Source organism: Uloborus diversus, chromosome 4 (assembly GCF_026930045.1).
Source record: "Uloborus diversus isolate 005 chromosome 4, Udiv.v.3.1, whole genome shotgun sequence".
Classification (NCBI taxonomy): Eukaryota; Metazoa; Arthropoda; class Arachnida; order Araneae; family Uloboridae; genus Uloborus; species Uloborus diversus.
This window is the reverse complement of record NC_072734.1, coordinates 132,986,336-133,005,818: the sequence shown is the minus strand read 5'-3', so window position 1 is coordinate 133,005,818 and position 19,483 is coordinate 132,986,336. Positions and strand designations below refer to the sequence as shown.

The following is a 19,483-nucleotide window of genomic DNA, read 5'->3' as shown; positions in this document are numbered from 1 at the left end:
CAAGCTGGATCGCAAAATTATTCTCTTTTATTCTATTCACAACGCTATAGCACACGGTCCAATTAAATTTTCTGCAATTGTATGTGGCTGTCCAGATCTTGCAATTCTATAACTGACTCGATATGAAGCTTCAAGGGCCATTTTACTATCTTCGTTGGATTCTAACAGGAACGTAGAGACGCTACACTTTTTATTATATTCCAATTTTCTTTTAAAATATTCGATAGGTTTGTCCTTGTGTGTCGGATGCTTTGTTTTGAGGTGTCTTCTCAGAAGTGACGGTTTCAAACTGCTGTTCGCTAGAACTTCGTTGCAGAGAAGACAAAGCGGTCTAGGTTCAGACTCTTCTCCAGTAAAATAAAAGCCCATTTGTAAATAGTCACTGTCATATTTTCGCTTTTTTCCTTTTTTCTCCCCTAGTTCACTTTTCTGTTTAGTCGGGGGAGGCGGCAGTTCATTACAGCTATCTATTTCAATACCCTGTGTTGATTCGAAAGTTACTGCTGATGTTGAGGGTTGATCGATTGACTGCTTGTCCATTTGTCGCTCAACCAAACTATCAGTTTTCAACCATCGATCCATAACAGCAGAAAGTTATTAAATCATAAAAATTACCAACACGATTTTAACTTTACAAACAGAGTAGCAAGTTCACGTAGCAAAACCAATTGCAAACAAAATCACTTGTTTTCAAGCATCTCTAAAGTATCTCTAAATACGTCTGTTAACAACTATTTCCCCAGAACTATGAGCATGCTGATGTTATATATTTTTGAAAACGAACAGATGGGTAAAATCCAGTAATAAATTTTAAGTTTGGAGCCTTTTGCTGTCATGTCTGCTATTCGATGACTGAATTCGACGGAAATTCCCGAGTTATATTTCAACCAGATTAGAAATAATACCCCTATGATGCATTGTTTGAGAATTCTTTATTTTTTTCGACATATGTATATTATGTATATTGTTTGATTGACTCCACGCAATGGCGCCTTTTAAAGGTCATCGTGATCCCCGCCACAGCTTAATACAACGTTTCTGCATGGCGCCTCGCAATAAAGAAGGAAGGATATCTCTTTTTGTTGTCTATCGAAAAAAAAAATGAGAAAATTTCTTTTTAACCAAGATTATAAAACCGCTGAAAGATTTTTTTTTTTTTTTTTTTGAGTTTAATACAAGAGTCTGGCGCGTTTTCAAATTAAAAAAAAAATTTAGTAACTATGTGTGCAAATTGAATATTTTATATTTTTTTACCAAACTGGGAAAAATCCGCCATTGCACCGAAATTTTCGCGAACCCCCTTCTTGCACCTCGCGAACCACCGGTTGGGAACCTCTGATTTAGATCAAGAGGCAATTTTTTTTTTGTCGCCTTTCCTTTTTCTCCAATCGCTGCTTTCTTCGGAAAAAGTTAAACACCAATTTAGCTTATAAATTGCTACTTAAACATAAAAACAATCAAATGTTTTCTTAAAATTGTTACTCGCTGTCAGTCATAATTTTATTCTTCCATAACTTACAAAAAATATTCTTAAAATTATTAAATAGATTTGAACAAAGTGGAGACTGGGTGGCGAATGAAACTCATATTTTTAGTCGTCAAATGTGGAGTGATAACCGCTAATCTTGAAAGTTGTTGACGGAAAACATTTTGAAGGGGAAATATTTCATTTTTTCCCAGCGGAAGATTTGAGTTAGGACGACCTTTGTGCAGGCCCGTCATTTGAGGGGGGGGGGGGGGTCAGGAGGAGCAATTGAACTCTCTGACTTAGAAAAATCAATGTATTTCCATAAATCTGACCATCGCTTTTCAGGGTTGCCCCCTCCCAATTTCAAAGGCGCAAATCCCCCCCCCCAAAAAAACCTTATTTCCCCCGTTTTTAGCTCCCTTTTTTATTTCATTCATTTTTAAACCATTATTTATTTAATTAATTTTTTTAAATATTTTACAAACTGAATAAATAAATGATATAAAATATAGGCAGAATAAAACAAAATAAATAACTTAAATAAAAAATAAATCAATAAATTTAAATAAATAAAATAAAATAAAAAATCCCCCCACACCCAAATTTTGATGGCGCAACTTCTGCCACCTCCTGTCGTTTTTTTTTTCGGTACAATATGCATTGAGTATAGGGTGGACCTGGGCACGTTTGTGCGGATTTTATTCAATGAATTTTCTAACTTTTATGTTTTAACTTAGGAAATTTTAGACATTGCGGTTTTAGGAAGCAGTTAATGGAGTCAAAATTGGTATACTCAGTTATTGCTCAGCTTGTGTTTTTAACTGTTAAAAAAATTATTTTTGAGTCCTAATGGGCTGCGTAAACGTTCCCCGGACACGGGGCACGTTTACGCATATTTATTTTGCGCCTAACGTGGTTCTGTTAGTGTTTTGAACATAATATCTTACCATCACTAAAATTACTAAAATAAAGCAAATTTATTACAGACTAAATAGTGTATAAAGTTGAAGCTGAAGGGGCATGAAGACAGCACTATATGGTTGTAAGCTAGAAGATACGAATGTGTAAACATTTAAAAGTTAAATGGTAATTTTCAAAACTAAATAGCCGGAAAATACTAAAAATGTTGAGACAGTTTGGAGCGAAAAAAGTGCCAGGGGCACGTTTAAGTAAGGTACATTAAGAATGATTGTAAAGGTACTCCAACGTTCAACGCGTAAACTTGCCCCGTCGCCAATTTAGGATTTATTTTTAACGCGAAAAAAAAAAAAAAAATACTATTTCAGTTCTTACAAATACAATTCTCAAAAAAGGATAAAATTCTGCGAATTTTATATTTTATATATTTTTTTCAACTAAGTATTATTTGTTCGCACTAAGCTTCAAACCGTTCATCTCAAAATTTATTCGACTTGATAAAAAACAGATTATTCTTTCTGCATGCTAGACTGAAGCTGGACTGATGCTCAAAAACTTCTGAGGGTATTTGCTAGGGAGCAGCACCAATCTGTTATGACTATTGGCTCTCCAGTTATAGTTCGTTTTGAAAAAAGGACACTGCGTAAACGTGCCCCGTGCGTTAAAGTGCTCCCGTCTACCCTATGCCTTCTGACCACCACCCTCCCAGATAAATTTGAAATGACGTGTTTGTTCTTGTGTTTTTCCTCAGTATGATTTTTTATTGTTTACTGTTTTGGAAATTAAAAAATGTCATTACTCGAAAGCAAATATTAACGATTGCTGAACAATTCAGAGCTATAATGTCAAACTAGGGATGCTTTTTTCCTCTTGCAAATGAAAGTGGAACTGTGAAGACCTTGTGTTTTTAAAGCGGCGGGCGTCCAGACAGTGCAGATTTCAGCATGAACACGTTGAGAGTTACGTCACGAAAAACAGCTTCTGTGCGTATTCGGGTGTTCCCTGTTCCAATGACTCAGTAGTCTGAACGCAACTTAAAACACATAAAATAAAATGTATATAAACATGTGTCTTGAAACATTTCGATCGGAAAATAATGTGGATTTCGCGTTGAAAGATAAAGAAATATTTTTACTCTTCTTTTTTTTTTTTTGGTAAAATGGCGCAGTTAAAACTCCCCTCCGCCGTCCAACCGCCTGTAAGAGAAGAGAGAGGAAGGCCCCCTCGGCTCCCTCGAGAGGCATGGAATAATTGTTGAGGGATGGGGGGGGGGGGGGGGGCACGCAGCTATTATCTATAACACTTCACAAAAAATAACAATAATCGAATCGTTGTCAGAAATTAAAAATCAGATAATCGTCACCGCTAATGTATTCGGGTTTGAGCGCCCATACTAAGACCATCGATACATTTTAAATGTCACCATGATTTCTGAAAATTTGCGCTTAAAATCAAACCCGCCCATCGCATTAATATTGTATTGATATTTCACGAAGGTAAAATTTGATGCATCTATTTTTTGGTCATTTTGTTTTCGTTGTTAAAACAGTAACATTATTGCAAGTATAGCAGTTTAAAAAAAATGCTTAGCACCTGAAACATATTTTCAGTGCCTGATCTACAATTTTTCCGAACCGGAGCCAAAAACTCGAAACTGCAGCACTTACTCACCTCTCCTTCAAGCTTTTATACGGAGTTTTAACGAAAAAAAGCAAATTGGGTGAACTTTCCTCCCCCCCCTCTAGATGTTGCCGCCTGGGGCAAGATCCCCCTGCTTACTCCCATGAATTGTAGTTTCAAGGTAACATTAATAAAGTTGTATTGTAACAAAATTTTAGGGAGAAATAACTATTTCTTAGTGAAGAAAAGGGGCGTTGGTATAAAATGTTTGGAAACCACTTCCTTAAATTTCAAATAGTTATAACGTATACTTGAGGCAAAAGATATTCAAGTAAAAGTAGGCGTTCTGGGGTTCTCTCCCAAAAATTTTGAAAAATTGAATCGTTTTAAAAACGCTATTTCAGGATATTTTTGAATGACTTTCTTAATTGGAGATTTTAAAAAGCATTTTTACAAATTTTTACTGATAGCGGGTTCGCTTTATAGAAAAAAATTCCGAAATTTGAATCTTATTTTAACACAAATTTAGGCCCTCTTTGAAGATATAAGAAGGGAGCGTGTTTATGGGTTCTCTTTCGGAAAATTTTCGAAACCGAAGTCTAAAAAATGCAGTTTTAAGCTATCGTTGGGTGATCTCCCCGGAACTTTTTCAAATTAAAATCTCAAAAACGTTCTGGCAATCTTAATTGATGAAAAAAGTTCGGGGCCGCCCCTCTCCCCCCTGTTCCTGTATATAATCCGCGGATTATCTGTTGAAAAAAGTGCAAAGTTTATGAGGTGCGAATTTAACGCTGCCGCGGGTTATCTGATTTTTTTTTCTCAACAGCAACGCATTGAACCTCAATAGTTACAGTATTATTCTCCGTTGTTTATTTTACATAGCTTGAATGTCTTTCGCTGCCTATAGGTTGTTTTTTTTACACAGCTTGAATGCTCCTCTTACACTGACGCGATGTAAAATAAACAACATACAGTTACGGAAGAAGCCTTCATTTGCACAAGATTAGACCATTTGCTCCTTTGATTTAACTTTTTGTCTTTAAGTAATTAGGTTACTATAATCACGATTTCAAGAAGAAATCATTATTCTTTAGATTAATTTTGATTTTCCCTTAAAAGTTATTACTTCTTCGCGTTTTTAACGTAGTTGCTAAAATTGAATGTAAAATCAAAACTTCATTTTTTTTTACATCGTATTAATCGCGGATTATACGAAGATACGAAGGGGGGGGGGGAGATAGAAACCGGGTAGCTTGACATTGAATTGACACTGGGTTTCTTTTTATGTCAAGCTTTCTTTTTGTGTCAAAACGAGCTCTTGAAGAGAAAAAGAAAACTTCTGTGATATGGCAAAATTTTTTGTTAGTTTTGACAAGTGTTTTAAGCTTTAGACCACTTTACATGTGTAGGAGTTTGAGAGAGGGAAGGGGGATGGGGGGCGAAAACGAGAAACCAGGAAGCTTGACATTGAATTAAAACAAGCTTTCTTTTTATGTCAAGCTTTCTTTTTTTTTTTTTTTTTTTTGTCAAAACGAGCTCTTGGAGAACTAAAAACTTCAGCGATGTGACCAACTTTTTTGTTAGTTTTATCAAGTGTTTTAAGCTTTAGACTACTTTACATGTGTAGGATTATGAGAGAGGGAAGAGGGGTGGGGGATGGAGATTAAAGGAAAAAAATGAGGGGGTGGCTAAACTATTTTTAAAGTTCAATCCCCCCTCCCCCTCTTTTTTTTTCTCATGCTTCCGAAAAGTAGTTGTTTTTGAAGCAATAAATAATTTCTTAATAATTGATTTCTGAGAAAAGAAAAAAAAAATCTACTATAGTTTTGTTTGCTTGACATGCTTGATAAAACATGTCTGAGTACACATGATGTATGTAGTAGGGGTATCCAAAAATTAAGTTTAGGAGTTGTATGTTAGAAGCAATCTTTTTTAATTTTATAAAAATATTAAAAAGTAAGAAAATACACTTAATTTTTACTAAGGGCTTTATTATTTTTGTTTTGTATGAATAATACTTGCATGCCTTCACAGAAATCAAAATCACAACTATCCTGTAATTCTTAAATTGTTTATTTTTGGGGGGAAAAACGTGAAATTTTTCGACAATTTTTAACATTCTGCAAAATCAGGGAAATTTGCAAAAATTACCCCAAATCAAAAAAACCTTTTTCATTACTTTTTATTTATCTCAATCAGGGTTTCCAATATATATCAGTCGATGTATATCATGATATATATCACGTCATATATCCGATATTTATTTTGAAAATATCATATTTTCAATATTTATTTTTTCAACTATGGTATTTTCAATGAAGAAATTATAATAATCATAGTAATATTGTTCATTTATTATTAAAAATAACCAAAAAGTTATGTACTATATTTTATGATGTATTAATACATCATTATTAATATAACAAAGTAATATAATATTTATTTCTATTTTATTTTATATTCCTAAAATTATTAGAAGTGCCTAATTAAATACTAAACATAGGTCAGAAAAAAAAAAGAAACTGTCTTATGACTGTGCACTGACTAATGCATATTTTTTATTTCTGAATCATAAACTGTGTAAAAGTATCTAACAGAAGAAAAATTAGTAAAACAACTAATGCTAAATTAGCACCATTAAAATTGATAAAAATGTAAAGTGAAATATTAGATGTAAATAATGAAAGAAATTTTGATTTTAAATCTACATATTGTAATAACAATAAAAAAAAGAGTGGTTTGAGGATACAGTTACTATTTTAAAGACTTTAGTTTTGAAAATATCGGATCAAAATATCCGATGTATATCAAAAATCGAATACTTCGATATTTTCGAAAATATGATATTTTCAAACCCTGTCTCAACATACTATGATCATGTCAGTAATTAAGTTAACTGAATAAAATGAATGGAATGAAAATTGATTCATGTATAAATTAAGTGTGTATATGTATTGCATTACCTTATTTTTTGTTTAATTATTTATTTATATATATTTTTAGGGTTATTCCAAAGAAGCCACAGCCCATGTACAAAAGTATTTGATGAAAAATGAAGTTCCAGTTAATTTATTTCAGGTAATTTCTTTTTTATTTGAGGCGAAATTTGGATTGTTGGAATGGAAATAATCCTTATATAAAAGCATTCTCTTGAAGTCTAAGCCATTTCTTATTTATTCTCTTTTTCAGCCATACATAGAAGAAATTTTTAGTTTACTAAGAGGTGACATTTTTAGTAAGTTTATTGAAAGGTTAGTATTTTGAACATCTGCTAGAGCTGAGATTCAAAATATGCTTTGTTTTATAACTTTATCACTGCTTTGCTGTTTGCTTTTCCAAAAAGAAAAATCTTCTAAAGAAGTTCATCTCCAAAACAAATGAATTGAATTTTGCAACTCTTAATTGGAAAAATAACAGGGGAAAAAAAGCCATTCAACTTAAATTTATATGAGTTTTAGGTTTTAGAAAAAAAGTAAGAAATCAAGAGATAAATTAATGGTTTAATTCATTTTTAGTTTCATGCAAGATTTGTTTTAATATGATGCAGGTGCTTAGCTAATTCAAATTAACCTTTACCTTTAAAAATTAACCGTTTTTTTTTTTTTTTAATTTTTTAAATTTGACAGCTTTGAAAATGAAAGTTTTACTGATCAATTTCTTAGTGTTCAATTTATGTTGCTGTATCATTCTGATATTGAAATATTTTTTCTTTTTTCATGTGTATCCTTTTTTTTTTGTTTCCTTTCATGTTAAGTCTGATTAAATGCACATGAGATTTATATTTAATTCTTTTTCAGTGAAAAATATACGAGGTTTTGCCAATGGAAAAATTTAGAGCTTAACATACAAGTAAGTATTGATTTGTCTTTTCAGTTCATTTTGTGAAAACATTCACTTTTAACTTATTATTTTTGTAAAAATGTCAAAAACTTTGTACTAAAATGTGAGAGGCAAAATTACATGTAGCAAAAGCTGTTGAACTTTGTCACAGATTTTTTTCTGTATGTGTATATTTGTGTACACTTAATACAAGAAGTATTTTATTAAATTTTGCAGTTAACAATGAACGATTTCAGTGTTCATCGAATCATCGGGCGAGGTGGGTTCGGTGAAGTTTATGGTTGTCGGAAGGCTGATACCGGAAAAATGTAACTATTCTTCTTTAGTTAATTTTTGTGAAAAAAAAACCTTTCCGTTTAAATCCCCATAGTAGAAGTTTAGTCAGTAGTAGAATATGTTGGGTTAGTTTTGCACTTAATGTACTGCATTTTATTGTCATTGTAAAAATTCCTGTGCTTTTACATTTTAAAAGGAACAATGAATGACGTTTTAAACTGGGATCTGATTTGGTTCCTCTGTTAGAATAAAAGTGTTTGCTGGTTGGTACTATGTGTGAATATTGAATAGCGGACAGAGTAGGGTACACATTTAACAAAATTATATTTATTCAATTATTTTTAGCAGGTATGTTCTTGATTGTAGCTGACAAATTTTATACTAATTTTCATAGCAGTGAATAACTTTACACTTGAATTGTCCTTGAATTTTAGTTTCCGATTGTGGGACCAGATGGCCATCACACCCTCAACCTTTGACTTTCTCTGTCCCCCACACAAAATTCCTCTATTTGGCAGGAAAGTTTTCCCACTGCTTGTTTTGAGTAAACTACACTTGAAATTCTCACGTGCATTTTCCGCTCTGTTATACCCGCATTGGGTCAAAAAGGGGTTAGCTTCTTTCGGAAAATTCGAACATTCCCCGTCCCTGAGTTACAGCTGCAGGATATACGTAAGAGGCCAACTCCAGAAGCCTTGACAGCTCAGAGCGAATAAAATAGGAACTTTGGAAATAACAAAATTTCATAGTGACACTGCGCAACAGACACACCATACCCCATAAAACATAGGGTTTTCCTAGAAGCTCTCCAGATGTTTGAATTACAATCCTCAGAGAATGCGTCTCGATAGGGAATGCATCCTTCGGTGTAAAAAGGGGAGTTGGATTTTTCGAGGAGATTTGGAAAACTAACAGATAGAAGTCTCTTTTGCTCTTTGGGATGTTTTGCAGATCAGAGATGAGAAAGAGACTTCTACTACCTGCTAATTTTTTCCTACACCTCTAAGCTCCTCTGCCAAAATCTCTCCCAGGTGTTTAGTTTGGGGTCAAAAGATGAAAGTATTTCCATTAAGGATTACCTACCAGAAGGGCCTGGATCTTGGTACGAACTTACTATAGCTCCCAAATCCCTTCTGTTCGTCCTTAACTTAGTTTCAAAAACTTAGCATTGGGAGCAGTCTTTTATACCTATGTCTTTATAACCTCTAACATTCAAATTTTAGTTTAAGTTTAGATAAAGAAATCAAATGAGGGAAATCATGTGTAGGAAATTAAATGTCCATGCAATCTTTAAATGCTACTATCTTAGTATTGTAAATAAAATGGTTTAAAGTGATGTAAATACTCCAAGTACTATTTCCTCTTTATTTTTATACATTACATGTTCAAAGGTCCAGGAAAAACAAACGCAATGTAGGCCACTGTAGAGTTTATGGTAGTGATGGGCATAATTGAGATCTTTTGATAATCAAGATGTCGGGAATCGAGTATTTTTGATAATTGAGTAATTGATAATCGAGATCTTTTCAATTCGATAGCTCAAGCGATTGATAATCAAGGTCTTTTGAAATCGAGAACTCGAGCGATTGACTTCTCGAGATCTTCCGAATCGAGAACTCGAGCGATTGACTTCTCGAGATCTTCCGAATCGCGTACTCAAGCGATTGACTTCTCGAGATCTTTTGAATCGAGTACTCCAGCAATTGACTTCTTGAGATCTTTTGACTCAAGATCTCGAGATGTTTTAAATCGAGATCTCAAGATGTTTGAACCGAGTTCTCGACCAGTATCTAGATTTCCTGAGTTCCAGATTCTAGGTTACTTTTACAGGGGTGCCCGCTACGGGTGTCCATGGTGCACGCAACGGCAATAAAATTTTAAGGGGGGAGGGGGTGAGAGCATCTTTTAAATCTCATTGGGGAGGGGGAGAAGAGCTCTTGTCCTAGGATTTGCTCCGTAATATTTGAGAGGGTGCAGCATCGCTCTTGAGGGGTCGGGGGAGTGGGCAACTCTGACTTCTAGAATTGTCGACTTCTCGAATTGTTTCTGTAGGGTTGCGCACGAGGGGAAGGGGGTACCATCAAGCTCGTAATTTAGGGGGTCAGGAAGGGGTGATTCCCCCTCCTTGGTTTTTTGAAATAATTGTACTGACATACATGTGGGCGTGGGTTTCATTATTAATTTGTATAATATGCACTGAGTACATATATTCTTTTATCCAACCCCCCCCCTCCCCCCCCCCCCCCCCCGCCTCCTGCAAAATTTGAAATAACGGGCCTGAGTGTCATGACGCGTACTTCTGTCACTGTAACTTTGAGGGCAGGTCCAATGGGGGGACGATTGACCAGAGGGGTCAATCGCCTCCCCGACTTTGAAAATTAATGCTTTTTAATGTACTGGATCGTCCTTTTTGTAGGTTTTCATTTAATTTTGCACTGGGTACATACCCTTTGCCCCCCCTCCCCCTCCACCAAGCTTCACCCTGGATGGACCTGTTTATGGGGGTCAATTTGGTAGGTTTTAGTCTCTTTTTAAGGAGAAGGGTTTCAATCCTTATTGGAGAGGGATGTAGGGCTGAACTTTTGCGCAGCCTGCACCACTGACATTTTTAGGGGTGGTTTTTGAGATTTTCTTTATCTCAATTTTGAGAGGGGGGGGGAGTTTGCGGGCTCTTTTCCTAGACATATGTTCCATAACATTTCAGAGACTGCACCATTGCCCTACCATCTAGAAGGGGCGACCCATCCTGGCTTTTAGAAATTATTGTTTACATTTAAATGAAGTTTTTGCTGTTAGTGGCAGGGCCGGATTTAGGGGAGGGCAGACGGGGCTACTGCCCCGGGGCCTCCACAACTAAGGGGCCCCCACAATAAAATTTTAACAAAATATCCTAACTTTCACAGGTTGAAAATATCGGATATATACATGTATACCAAAATATTCAGATATATATAAAAGTATCGGATATTTTCGAAAATATGATGATTTTTTCGAACCCTGATTAGGGGCCTCCACTCCTTCGTTGCCCCGGGGCCTCCACACTTCCAAATCCGGTCCTGGTTAGTGGGAATACTATGGATTGATTGTATGCCCTTTAACCCCTCCCCCCTGAATGTAAAATTTGAAATATGGGCCTGCGAGTTATGACGCATACGTAGCCACTGAAACTTCAAATTACAGGGTTCAATTGCCCTCGCCCCCCCCCCTTGAAAAATTCTATATTTTACATTCAAGTGGAACTAGCTTTCATTGTTTTCCGATAAAATTTGCATAGTAATTAATTGAGTCTGTTTTAGGGGTAAATTTAATAGATAAATTTAATAGTCTTCATTGTGGGTCTCCATTCTTGGAGGATGCAGATTCAAGGAGAGCTTGATTTGATTTCATTTCGGCAGCCTTCAGGGGTTGTATGATTATGTTGAATGATTTCAGACGCTTATTAAGCAAGAAGTTGATAATGTAAACAAGTCAAGGAATCGTAGCTCTAGGCAAAAGGACTCATTTGTTCTTGTTTATAGCTTTGCCTTTTTTTAATGTTGCTATTGAGAGTAGGGTTAGTATCCGACTAATATAGGAGAAGGAAGGGAGGGTAAAATGTTTCTTGCTATGTTTTTACAGAGGATTGGTATTCCCAACGCGTTAATATTAAGTGGAATTAATATTAAGTGGAATCGATTATTTTGCTTCTTTCATGATTCGCTCTTTTTTATTTTATTTTTCATATTGACTTGTGGAAAATCTAATAACAGTGGATGCAGGGAGTGAATTTGAGATGTTTCTGAGTACATAAAGAAGTTTTGATGCTTGTCGTGTGGAATTAATTTAAGCTAATATTCTTTGGCCCAATTTTCTAATTAAAATTACATTATATGCAGATTATTATTGTTGAATTTTTTTCATTCCATACGTATGATATTTTGCAACTATTGTTTTTTGCGTGTCTTTATTTTCATGTGCGCATATTCTAATAATGTTATATTCATTATACTTTTAGAATGTTGATTAGTAGTACATTATTTACTCAACTTAAAAATTTGGAGTCATTCTATTGAGATGCTTATTTTATGATTTTTTAAAAACTGCTGAAACTGCTTGGGCTTGCAACAGTCCATTTCAAAACTTTGAGTCCCGTGCTTACGCTTCATTTTCCTTGCATTGGTCCTCAAAAGGGGTTAACTGATTACCAGTTTTCTCTAAAAAAGCAGATTATTCGATTTTTTTCAAATCATCCGAAAGCGTTGCTCGATAACAAACATTCAACAACAAGTAATATATTATCTAGCTGTGCCCGCGAAAGGGTAGGGGGCGGTCCATGGTGCAGACTGCTAAAATGAAGTTTCAATGGGGTGGGGGTGACTTGAGAAGGCTCTTGGTCTTACTTTAGGAGGCTCTTGTTCTTGGGATTCTCCATCGCATTTGAGGAGTGTTTCTTCACCCTTAGGAAGATAGGCAACCTTGTGCTAAAAACACACATCGATTAAACCTTTCATACATGTTTTAACATGGTTGTTACATCGTAACAACAGTTTTAAAACCTTTACTCAACGCTGGTTAATCCCATTTGAAAAAAGCACCCGAGAAGCACTTATTCGATTCTTAATTAGGATGTCTGTTCGTTTTTGTGAGCAGTGGGACCCCTCTTGTGGCAATCACCTTCCCCCTCCAAGTGTGATAGTCCCAAAAAAAGCAAAGAGCCCTCAAAAATTTCAATTACCCGGTTTGGGTCATAACGTCTCTTTCCTCGCGATAACCTTTGCGAATCACCTTCCCCCTCCAAGTGTGATAGTCCCAAAAAAAGCAAAGAGCCCTCAAAAATTTCAATTACCCGGTTTGAGTCATAACGTCTCTTTCCTCGCGATAACCTTTGCGAATGAATCACTCGAAAAGTTAACCACTCTAGAGGTTTATTCAATTTCTCAGCGTCACATTCAAGGGGGGGGGGGATGTAGGAGGAAGGTTTCCCCTCTGATTTTTAGCTAAACTGTTCCCACTTTTTAGTTTCAATATGTTATTAATTTAAACAACTCTCTAGTTCAAACCTGTTTGTGTTGCCCAAACACATTTCCATATTATCATTATCCCCCACTTTTTAAAATTTTTTTTTGATCTAACTGTCAAGTGTAAAACAATATGGAAATGCAGGGGCGTGTACAGAAATTTTGGGGCTTGTCACAAATGACTTTGACGGGCACCCTCCATATTGTTTACCCCTACGTCCCTAATATATTTCACTTCTCATTTTGAAAATCTTGGGCCCCTTTCAGGCTAGGGCCCGGGCCAAAAGGGGTCCCTTTTCTCCCCCTCTCCCTTTACATGCCCCTGCACATATGGAGTTCTTCCCCAAGAGAGCTACCCCGAATAGAGACAAAATCTCCTGAAAATTACAATCCCGCAGTTTGTGTCTTAACTCCCGCCCCCTCCCCTGGTTGTCACCCCTACGAATGAATTACATGAGAACTAAACTACTTGCTTCATTAAGAAATAAATAAATACCTTTGTGCCAATAAGTAACAGGAAATAACCAACCTTTGTAGCACAGATATACAGTTTACTGCAGACACGTGTCTTGGGTTTCATTACCCAATGGTGTAGTTGAAGGTGGACGTAAGGGGGGAGGGAGGTCCCCTCAGGTTTTAACTAAAGTATTCCCCTTTTTTACATATATAATAAAATTTTAGTTTTAATGCCCCTCAAGTTTGAACCTTATTAGCATCCCCCCTTTGCTTCCAACACCGGGACACACAACCCATGTTACCCATAGGCCCGTCCATGTGTTCATTGGTTAACACCTTTCTCCCAAAAACATATCATTGGGCTATCAAATCATCCCAAAGAATCATTTGATAATCAGGCATTCAGCAGCATACATGCGATTAATTACAACACTATTCAAATGCAAGCACAACACACAAACTTCTATAACAAATATTCCAGAGGCAAATCTTTGATCATAAAATCATTTGGACCACAGAGGTATCCCTTCCTCAAGTGTGCTTGCACACCTCTTAAAAATGAACCCCCCCCCCTCTTTAAGAGCGCCGTGACCCCCCTTTCCCTGTGCAAATTTTTCGGAAAACAACAAAAACCACGCCCATTTATATGTTAAAACATTAATTTTTCAGAGCCAGCCCTCTGGTAGAGGTGCCCACCCCCCTAAGCACAAGGGCACACCCCCTCCTAATTTTTGCAAAGACCCCCCCCCCCCCCCAAAAAAAAGAAATACCCCTCAAAATTTCAATGGTGCAGTCTGCGCAGTGACCCCTTTCCCCCACTTAGGTGGACTCCCCTGCTTCTGACCCACTAAGTGACAGATCTGCCCCGGTCACTGAATCCCTTCACAAATCAACTATGGAGAGGTTCATTCGATTATCAAATCGATCAAGAAGTACACTGCTCAAGTGATTGACATCTTGAGAACTTGAGATATCAACATCTCAAGAAGTTCATAAAGCAAGAACTCGAGCAGTCCATCGCTCGAGAACTCGAAAAATCAACATCCCGAGAAGTTCACAAAGCGAGAACTCGAGCAGTCCAGTGCTCGAGAACTCGGAAAGTGATAATCGAGCACTCGAACAGTCATCGCTCATGTACTCGCAAAATGATAATCAAGAACTCGGGAAGGGATAACGAGAACTCAAGATGTGATAATCGAGAACTCGAGATGTGATAATCGAGAACTCGAGGTCTATGATAATTGAGAACTCGAAATGTGATAATCGATAACTTGAGATGTGATAATCGAGAACTCGAGATGTGATAATCGAGAACTCTAGATGTGATAATCGAGAACTCGAGTTTTGATAATAGAGTTCTTGACTGATCTTTGACAATCAAGTGATTTGATTATGAGTACTCAATTATGCCCATCACCAGCTTACGGCCCAACGCAGTGAAGAATAGCAATGATCTTTTTTCAACAGTTGAGTTCGTGTTGTCTATTGTTGATGCAAACCTAACCTGGCAGCATCATAATGCTGCAATTAAGATTTGCTAAGCCTTCACAATACCAACAGGTTATGTTTGCCCCAACTATAGATGGTAAATCTTTTAAATCTGGAATGACCAGAAGAGTTTATTAATAATGTTATCAAAGGTCTAAAGGAGCATTAAAAACCACTTTTAGTATTATTGAAATTAAGTTTGTTTGTGCATTTCGGTTTAATTATGTAACAGTTTATTTATCAGCACATGTTACATATATTTCACTACCATCTCTAACATATAAAATTGTTAACTGTTAAAATTTCTCAAATATTAAAATTAATGTGCTATGTTAGTTATGATGATATGTATTTCACATACTGCATTGAACATACATGAGAAAATTTTCTCATTCATGGTTGTTTTATCGACATGCACACATGTATTACATTTAGTATACACTTCCTGTTCAGTAAAAAAAAAAGAGAAAAAATACTGCAATGTGCAATGTATGAAATAGGCTATAAAAGACTGCTACCACAATATAAGGTCACTTTTCAGATTTGCAGTAAATTGAAAATAGGTAATACAATCACAACAGTGACAGCCAGCAACAGACTCTGGACCCAGCAAGACTGGTTCTAATTAATTTATCAAACCTCAGTAAAGATTAAGAGCCCTCTTAAAATTTTTCACCTCATTGCCAGTTTACATCTGCTTCTAGTAAATCATTCCAAATGTCCTGTTGAATTAGTAATTTTTTCTGGTTTTAAGATTATCTTTGGATTTAAAATGCTCAATACAGTGGCTCCTGATTCTGTTATGTGTGCAGAAATTTAGCTGATTCACATCTCCCATTTAATTAAATTTAAAAAACTGGGTCAGCAGCCTTTGACTTTTCCACCCTTGAACGACACACCACTTAATTGCTCTCTTGGAAATAACATTATTTAACTTTGCTCATATTTTACTTTTATTAAAAATGGCTACGGTTAAAGATTAAACATTAAGTGTCGTTCTGAAAATTAAATGATTTGTCTCTCATTGAGTACACCATTTGAACTGGAGTTATCAGTTGCTTTGCTCCTTGTGAAGTGCTAATAAAAGCTTTTTTAATGTTGAATAAACTTGTCTTTTGTATTTATTCAGTAGTTATTGATGCTGTTATGTCACTTTATACAGATCTGAAATTAATTTTATACAATAAAAAAATCTGTTGTACTAATAATATTTCTGTATCATCTGATAATTGGTTTATAAGTTTTTCTAAGTTACTAATAAGAATATATGTTGTGACAGAAAATAATGTTGATAATCATTACCCCAATAAATTCTTTCCTCGATATTAAAGAATTCATTTTTTTCCCCTCCTAATGTAATAACTTCTATGAAGTCCATCTGTTGGAACAGAAAGGGATTGGAGTTTTTTTAATTTGATGATGTCAGTATATATTCATATTTTAATGCTGTTTACTGTTTAGGTTTATGTTGTATTTACCAGAATATTCATGTGAACTCCTTTTTTTTAAATTAAAAAATAGGTATGCAATGAAGTGTCTTGACAAAAAAAGAATTAAAATGAAACAAGGTGAAACATTAGCACTAAATGAAAGGATAATGTTATCACTTGTCAGTACTGGGGTATGTAATCCTACATTAGTTCATTTATTAAAATTTTGCTTTTCTCTTGTAGATTCTTTAGTAAAATCCACCACATTCTTTCTAAATATTTAATACCTTAATGCTGCTTTTCTTTCCATATATGTATCGGTGGGCTTTAATTAAAAGTTGAGATTTTCTTTTCTTTTCTCTATAGGAAGACTGTCCTTTTATTGTCTGTATGACATATGCATTTCAAACTCCAGATAAATTATGTTTTATCTTGGACTTAATGAATGGTTAGTATTAATGGATTTTAATCTTATATAATTAAAAACTGAGCATATGTACCTGTGTATGTAACTATGTATGTATGTATGTCCAAGTTACTTCTCCTGAACAACAGTGAACTGACCATCGTACCAGATATCGATGGATTCGTAATCTTCCCATCTTTATGTTCGACTGTTTAACACAATCCTCTGACGATAATTAGCGGAGATATCAATTAAAAACTATTAATTATGAGACTTAGATTTCGAAATAAAATCCCTATTTTTCGAAGGAAATTATTATTCAGTGCTTCATCGCAACTTTCCGTATTAATATTTTTTTTAATTTGTAGCCTGAAGAAAATTATTAAATGAAAGATCTGTTTCCATTTTTTTTCTCAAATATGAACAAATAAAATTCCGGATTTTGTTTTGAGGCTTTTCCTGTAATCGAGGGATTTAAAACGTTTCCTTTCTGGTTATTTTTCCACAATCTACCGCAAAATGTTACCATTTAAATTTTTTATTTTTTGTTCAAGTGTGATTGTTGAACATGCGTCACTTGACATAACTTTTATTTTTGAGGCAGACCGTGCAAAGCCAGGAGCACCGAAATTACTGTTTATTTTGAGTTCTTAAGATTTTTGAGTTGAAGAAGCTACTACTTACGATTATGTAACATTGGATAAGAAAGTTTTAAAATAAGTACCAATAATAAGTACCCCAGGAAGTAACTGGCAGAATCAAACAAAATTTGGTCCATATGTTGCTCTTAACAGGTACAGGTGCTGATTCAATTTTGGTGTCAATAGCTCAAACGGGGGTTGAGCTACAGAACATTTTTTTGTCGTCAATTATGGCTTCTGTACCTCAAGAAATAATGAACGGAATCAAACAAAAATTTATCGACAAGTAACCCTTAGAGGGCATAAGAGCTTATTCTATTTAGGTGTCAAAAACTAAAAGGGGGGTGGCGCAATCGAATGTTCTTTTTTTCTTTTCCATTGTGAGTGCCATATTTCAAGAAATAATGCTGCGTTCTGGATGAAATTTGGAATAAATGTGAATCCATGTGTAAACAGGCGTTGGTTCAATTTTGGCGCCCATCGCTCCATGGGGGGGGGGGGGGGGCTGATTTTTTTGTGTGAATAAAAATAGCTTTATAAATGCAACAAATAAGAAAGATCAATCGTAATAGACTGCCGTCTGTGTATTTCTCGTGATTTTAATTGTTGGAAAATGACCAGAAAATCGCAATGATTTAAACTTTTTAACTGTTTCCAACTTGTGTTTGTTAACAAATAAATGTTTAATTATTTTAAGCAAGGCTTTAAAAATAATTTTCAATTTTCATGTTTTGCTTTGCTTTTGAGATAAATCGGGAATTAGGATAGTCATCAAGTTTTGGCATGTGTAATTTTGTTTTTGTTGGGAACATTGCTTCCTCGTCAAGCATGGGGAGGGTTCAGAATTATAATAAAAAATATAGATACAGAAGAAAGTTTTGTTATGGCCACAACATACTAGTTCTTTCTAAAATATTTTTATTATCTTTTATGTAACTGTACAGTACTTTTTATTTACCTTGCTATTCATATGTTTAAGAAAAATGAGAAAATTTAAAAAAAAAGTGTTGAAATTTACCAAATCTGGGATCGCAATCTTGAATTGCAAATGTAAATTTGCAATTCTCAAAACTATAGGTGTTTTTATTTAACATTTGAAGTACTTTTAGATGCCTTTGAAAATAAAAGATTTTCTACTGCCCTAGTTAATAGTGGTATACTTGTCTCATTTTTAGTATTTCTATTCATTTTAGTTCTCTTTTATTAGTACTAATTCAAAAAGTGCTGTGTTGCTATCTTTTCCCTTTTTTTAGTGATTGAGAATGATATTGTGTTGTATTCTATCAACTATTTTCAAAATCAAACTTGTCAAACAGCTTAAAGCCAAATTACAAAAGGGCTATACTCCCAACCTTTTCCCTCTTGCGAACCCCTTCCAAATTCTGAGAGAAGTTGTCGAACCCCTTGGGTACTAGGTAATAAGTAACAGGCAAAAAAAAAAAAAACACGCGAGCACACACACAGACAATAAAATTTGGGAGATTTTTTTTTATTTTTATGCTGCTCCTTAGTTTCCTTAGTTTATAACAAGAAATGTAACAAAATTGCAAATTATAGAACGACAAATATTGCTACGAACTAAAATGATCGCTAAAAAATAAATGCAAAATAAATTCACTAAACGATAAACACAGTGATTATTCTGTGTTGAGCTTCCATCAACATTGAAAAAATTTTGAAAATGGGATATTTGTAGAACAAAGAGGCTCAAAAAAAAAAAAGATTGGCTGAAATTTTTCTGACACTAGGGTACATTTATCAATGAAGTGTCAATTCACTAAATCAGAAGTCAATTAAAAGATGATATTTAAAATACCTTTCTGGAAACTGTCTCAGATTAACTAAATGAACTTTTTTCTTACAGTAAAATGAGACAGCTCTAGGTTTAATTCTTCTTAAAAAGGACTAAGAGTGTAGCTGTTTGATAAAGATATACTGCGTAC

At 34.9% G+C, this 19,483-nt stretch overlaps 2 protein-coding genes across 2 annotated transcripts in view; one reads left to right on the top strand and one right to left on the bottom strand.

The window, feature by feature from the left end:
* Window positions 1–19,483, bottom strand: part of LOC129221481 (uncharacterized) — a 317,098-nt gene that overhangs the window by 187,516 nt on the left and 110,099 nt on the right. The window lies entirely within an intron of this gene.
* LOC129221479 (G protein-coupled receptor kinase 1-like) overlaps window positions 1–19,483 on the top strand; it is a 205,165-nt gene that overhangs the window by 150,042 nt on the left and 35,640 nt on the right. Inside the window, exons 5-10 of the mRNA XM_054855959.1 lie at window positions 7,010–7,084; window positions 7,196–7,257; window positions 7,804–7,855; window positions 8,063–8,154; window positions 16,585–16,684; window positions 16,860–16,941. Of these exons, the coding sequence (XP_054711934.1) occupies window positions 7,010–7,084; window positions 7,196–7,257; window positions 7,804–7,855; window positions 8,063–8,154; window positions 16,585–16,684; window positions 16,860–16,941 (463 nt within the window). The remainder of the gene's footprint in view (window positions 1–7,009; window positions 7,085–7,195; window positions 7,258–7,803; window positions 7,856–8,062; window positions 8,155–16,584; window positions 16,685–16,859; window positions 16,942–19,483) is intronic.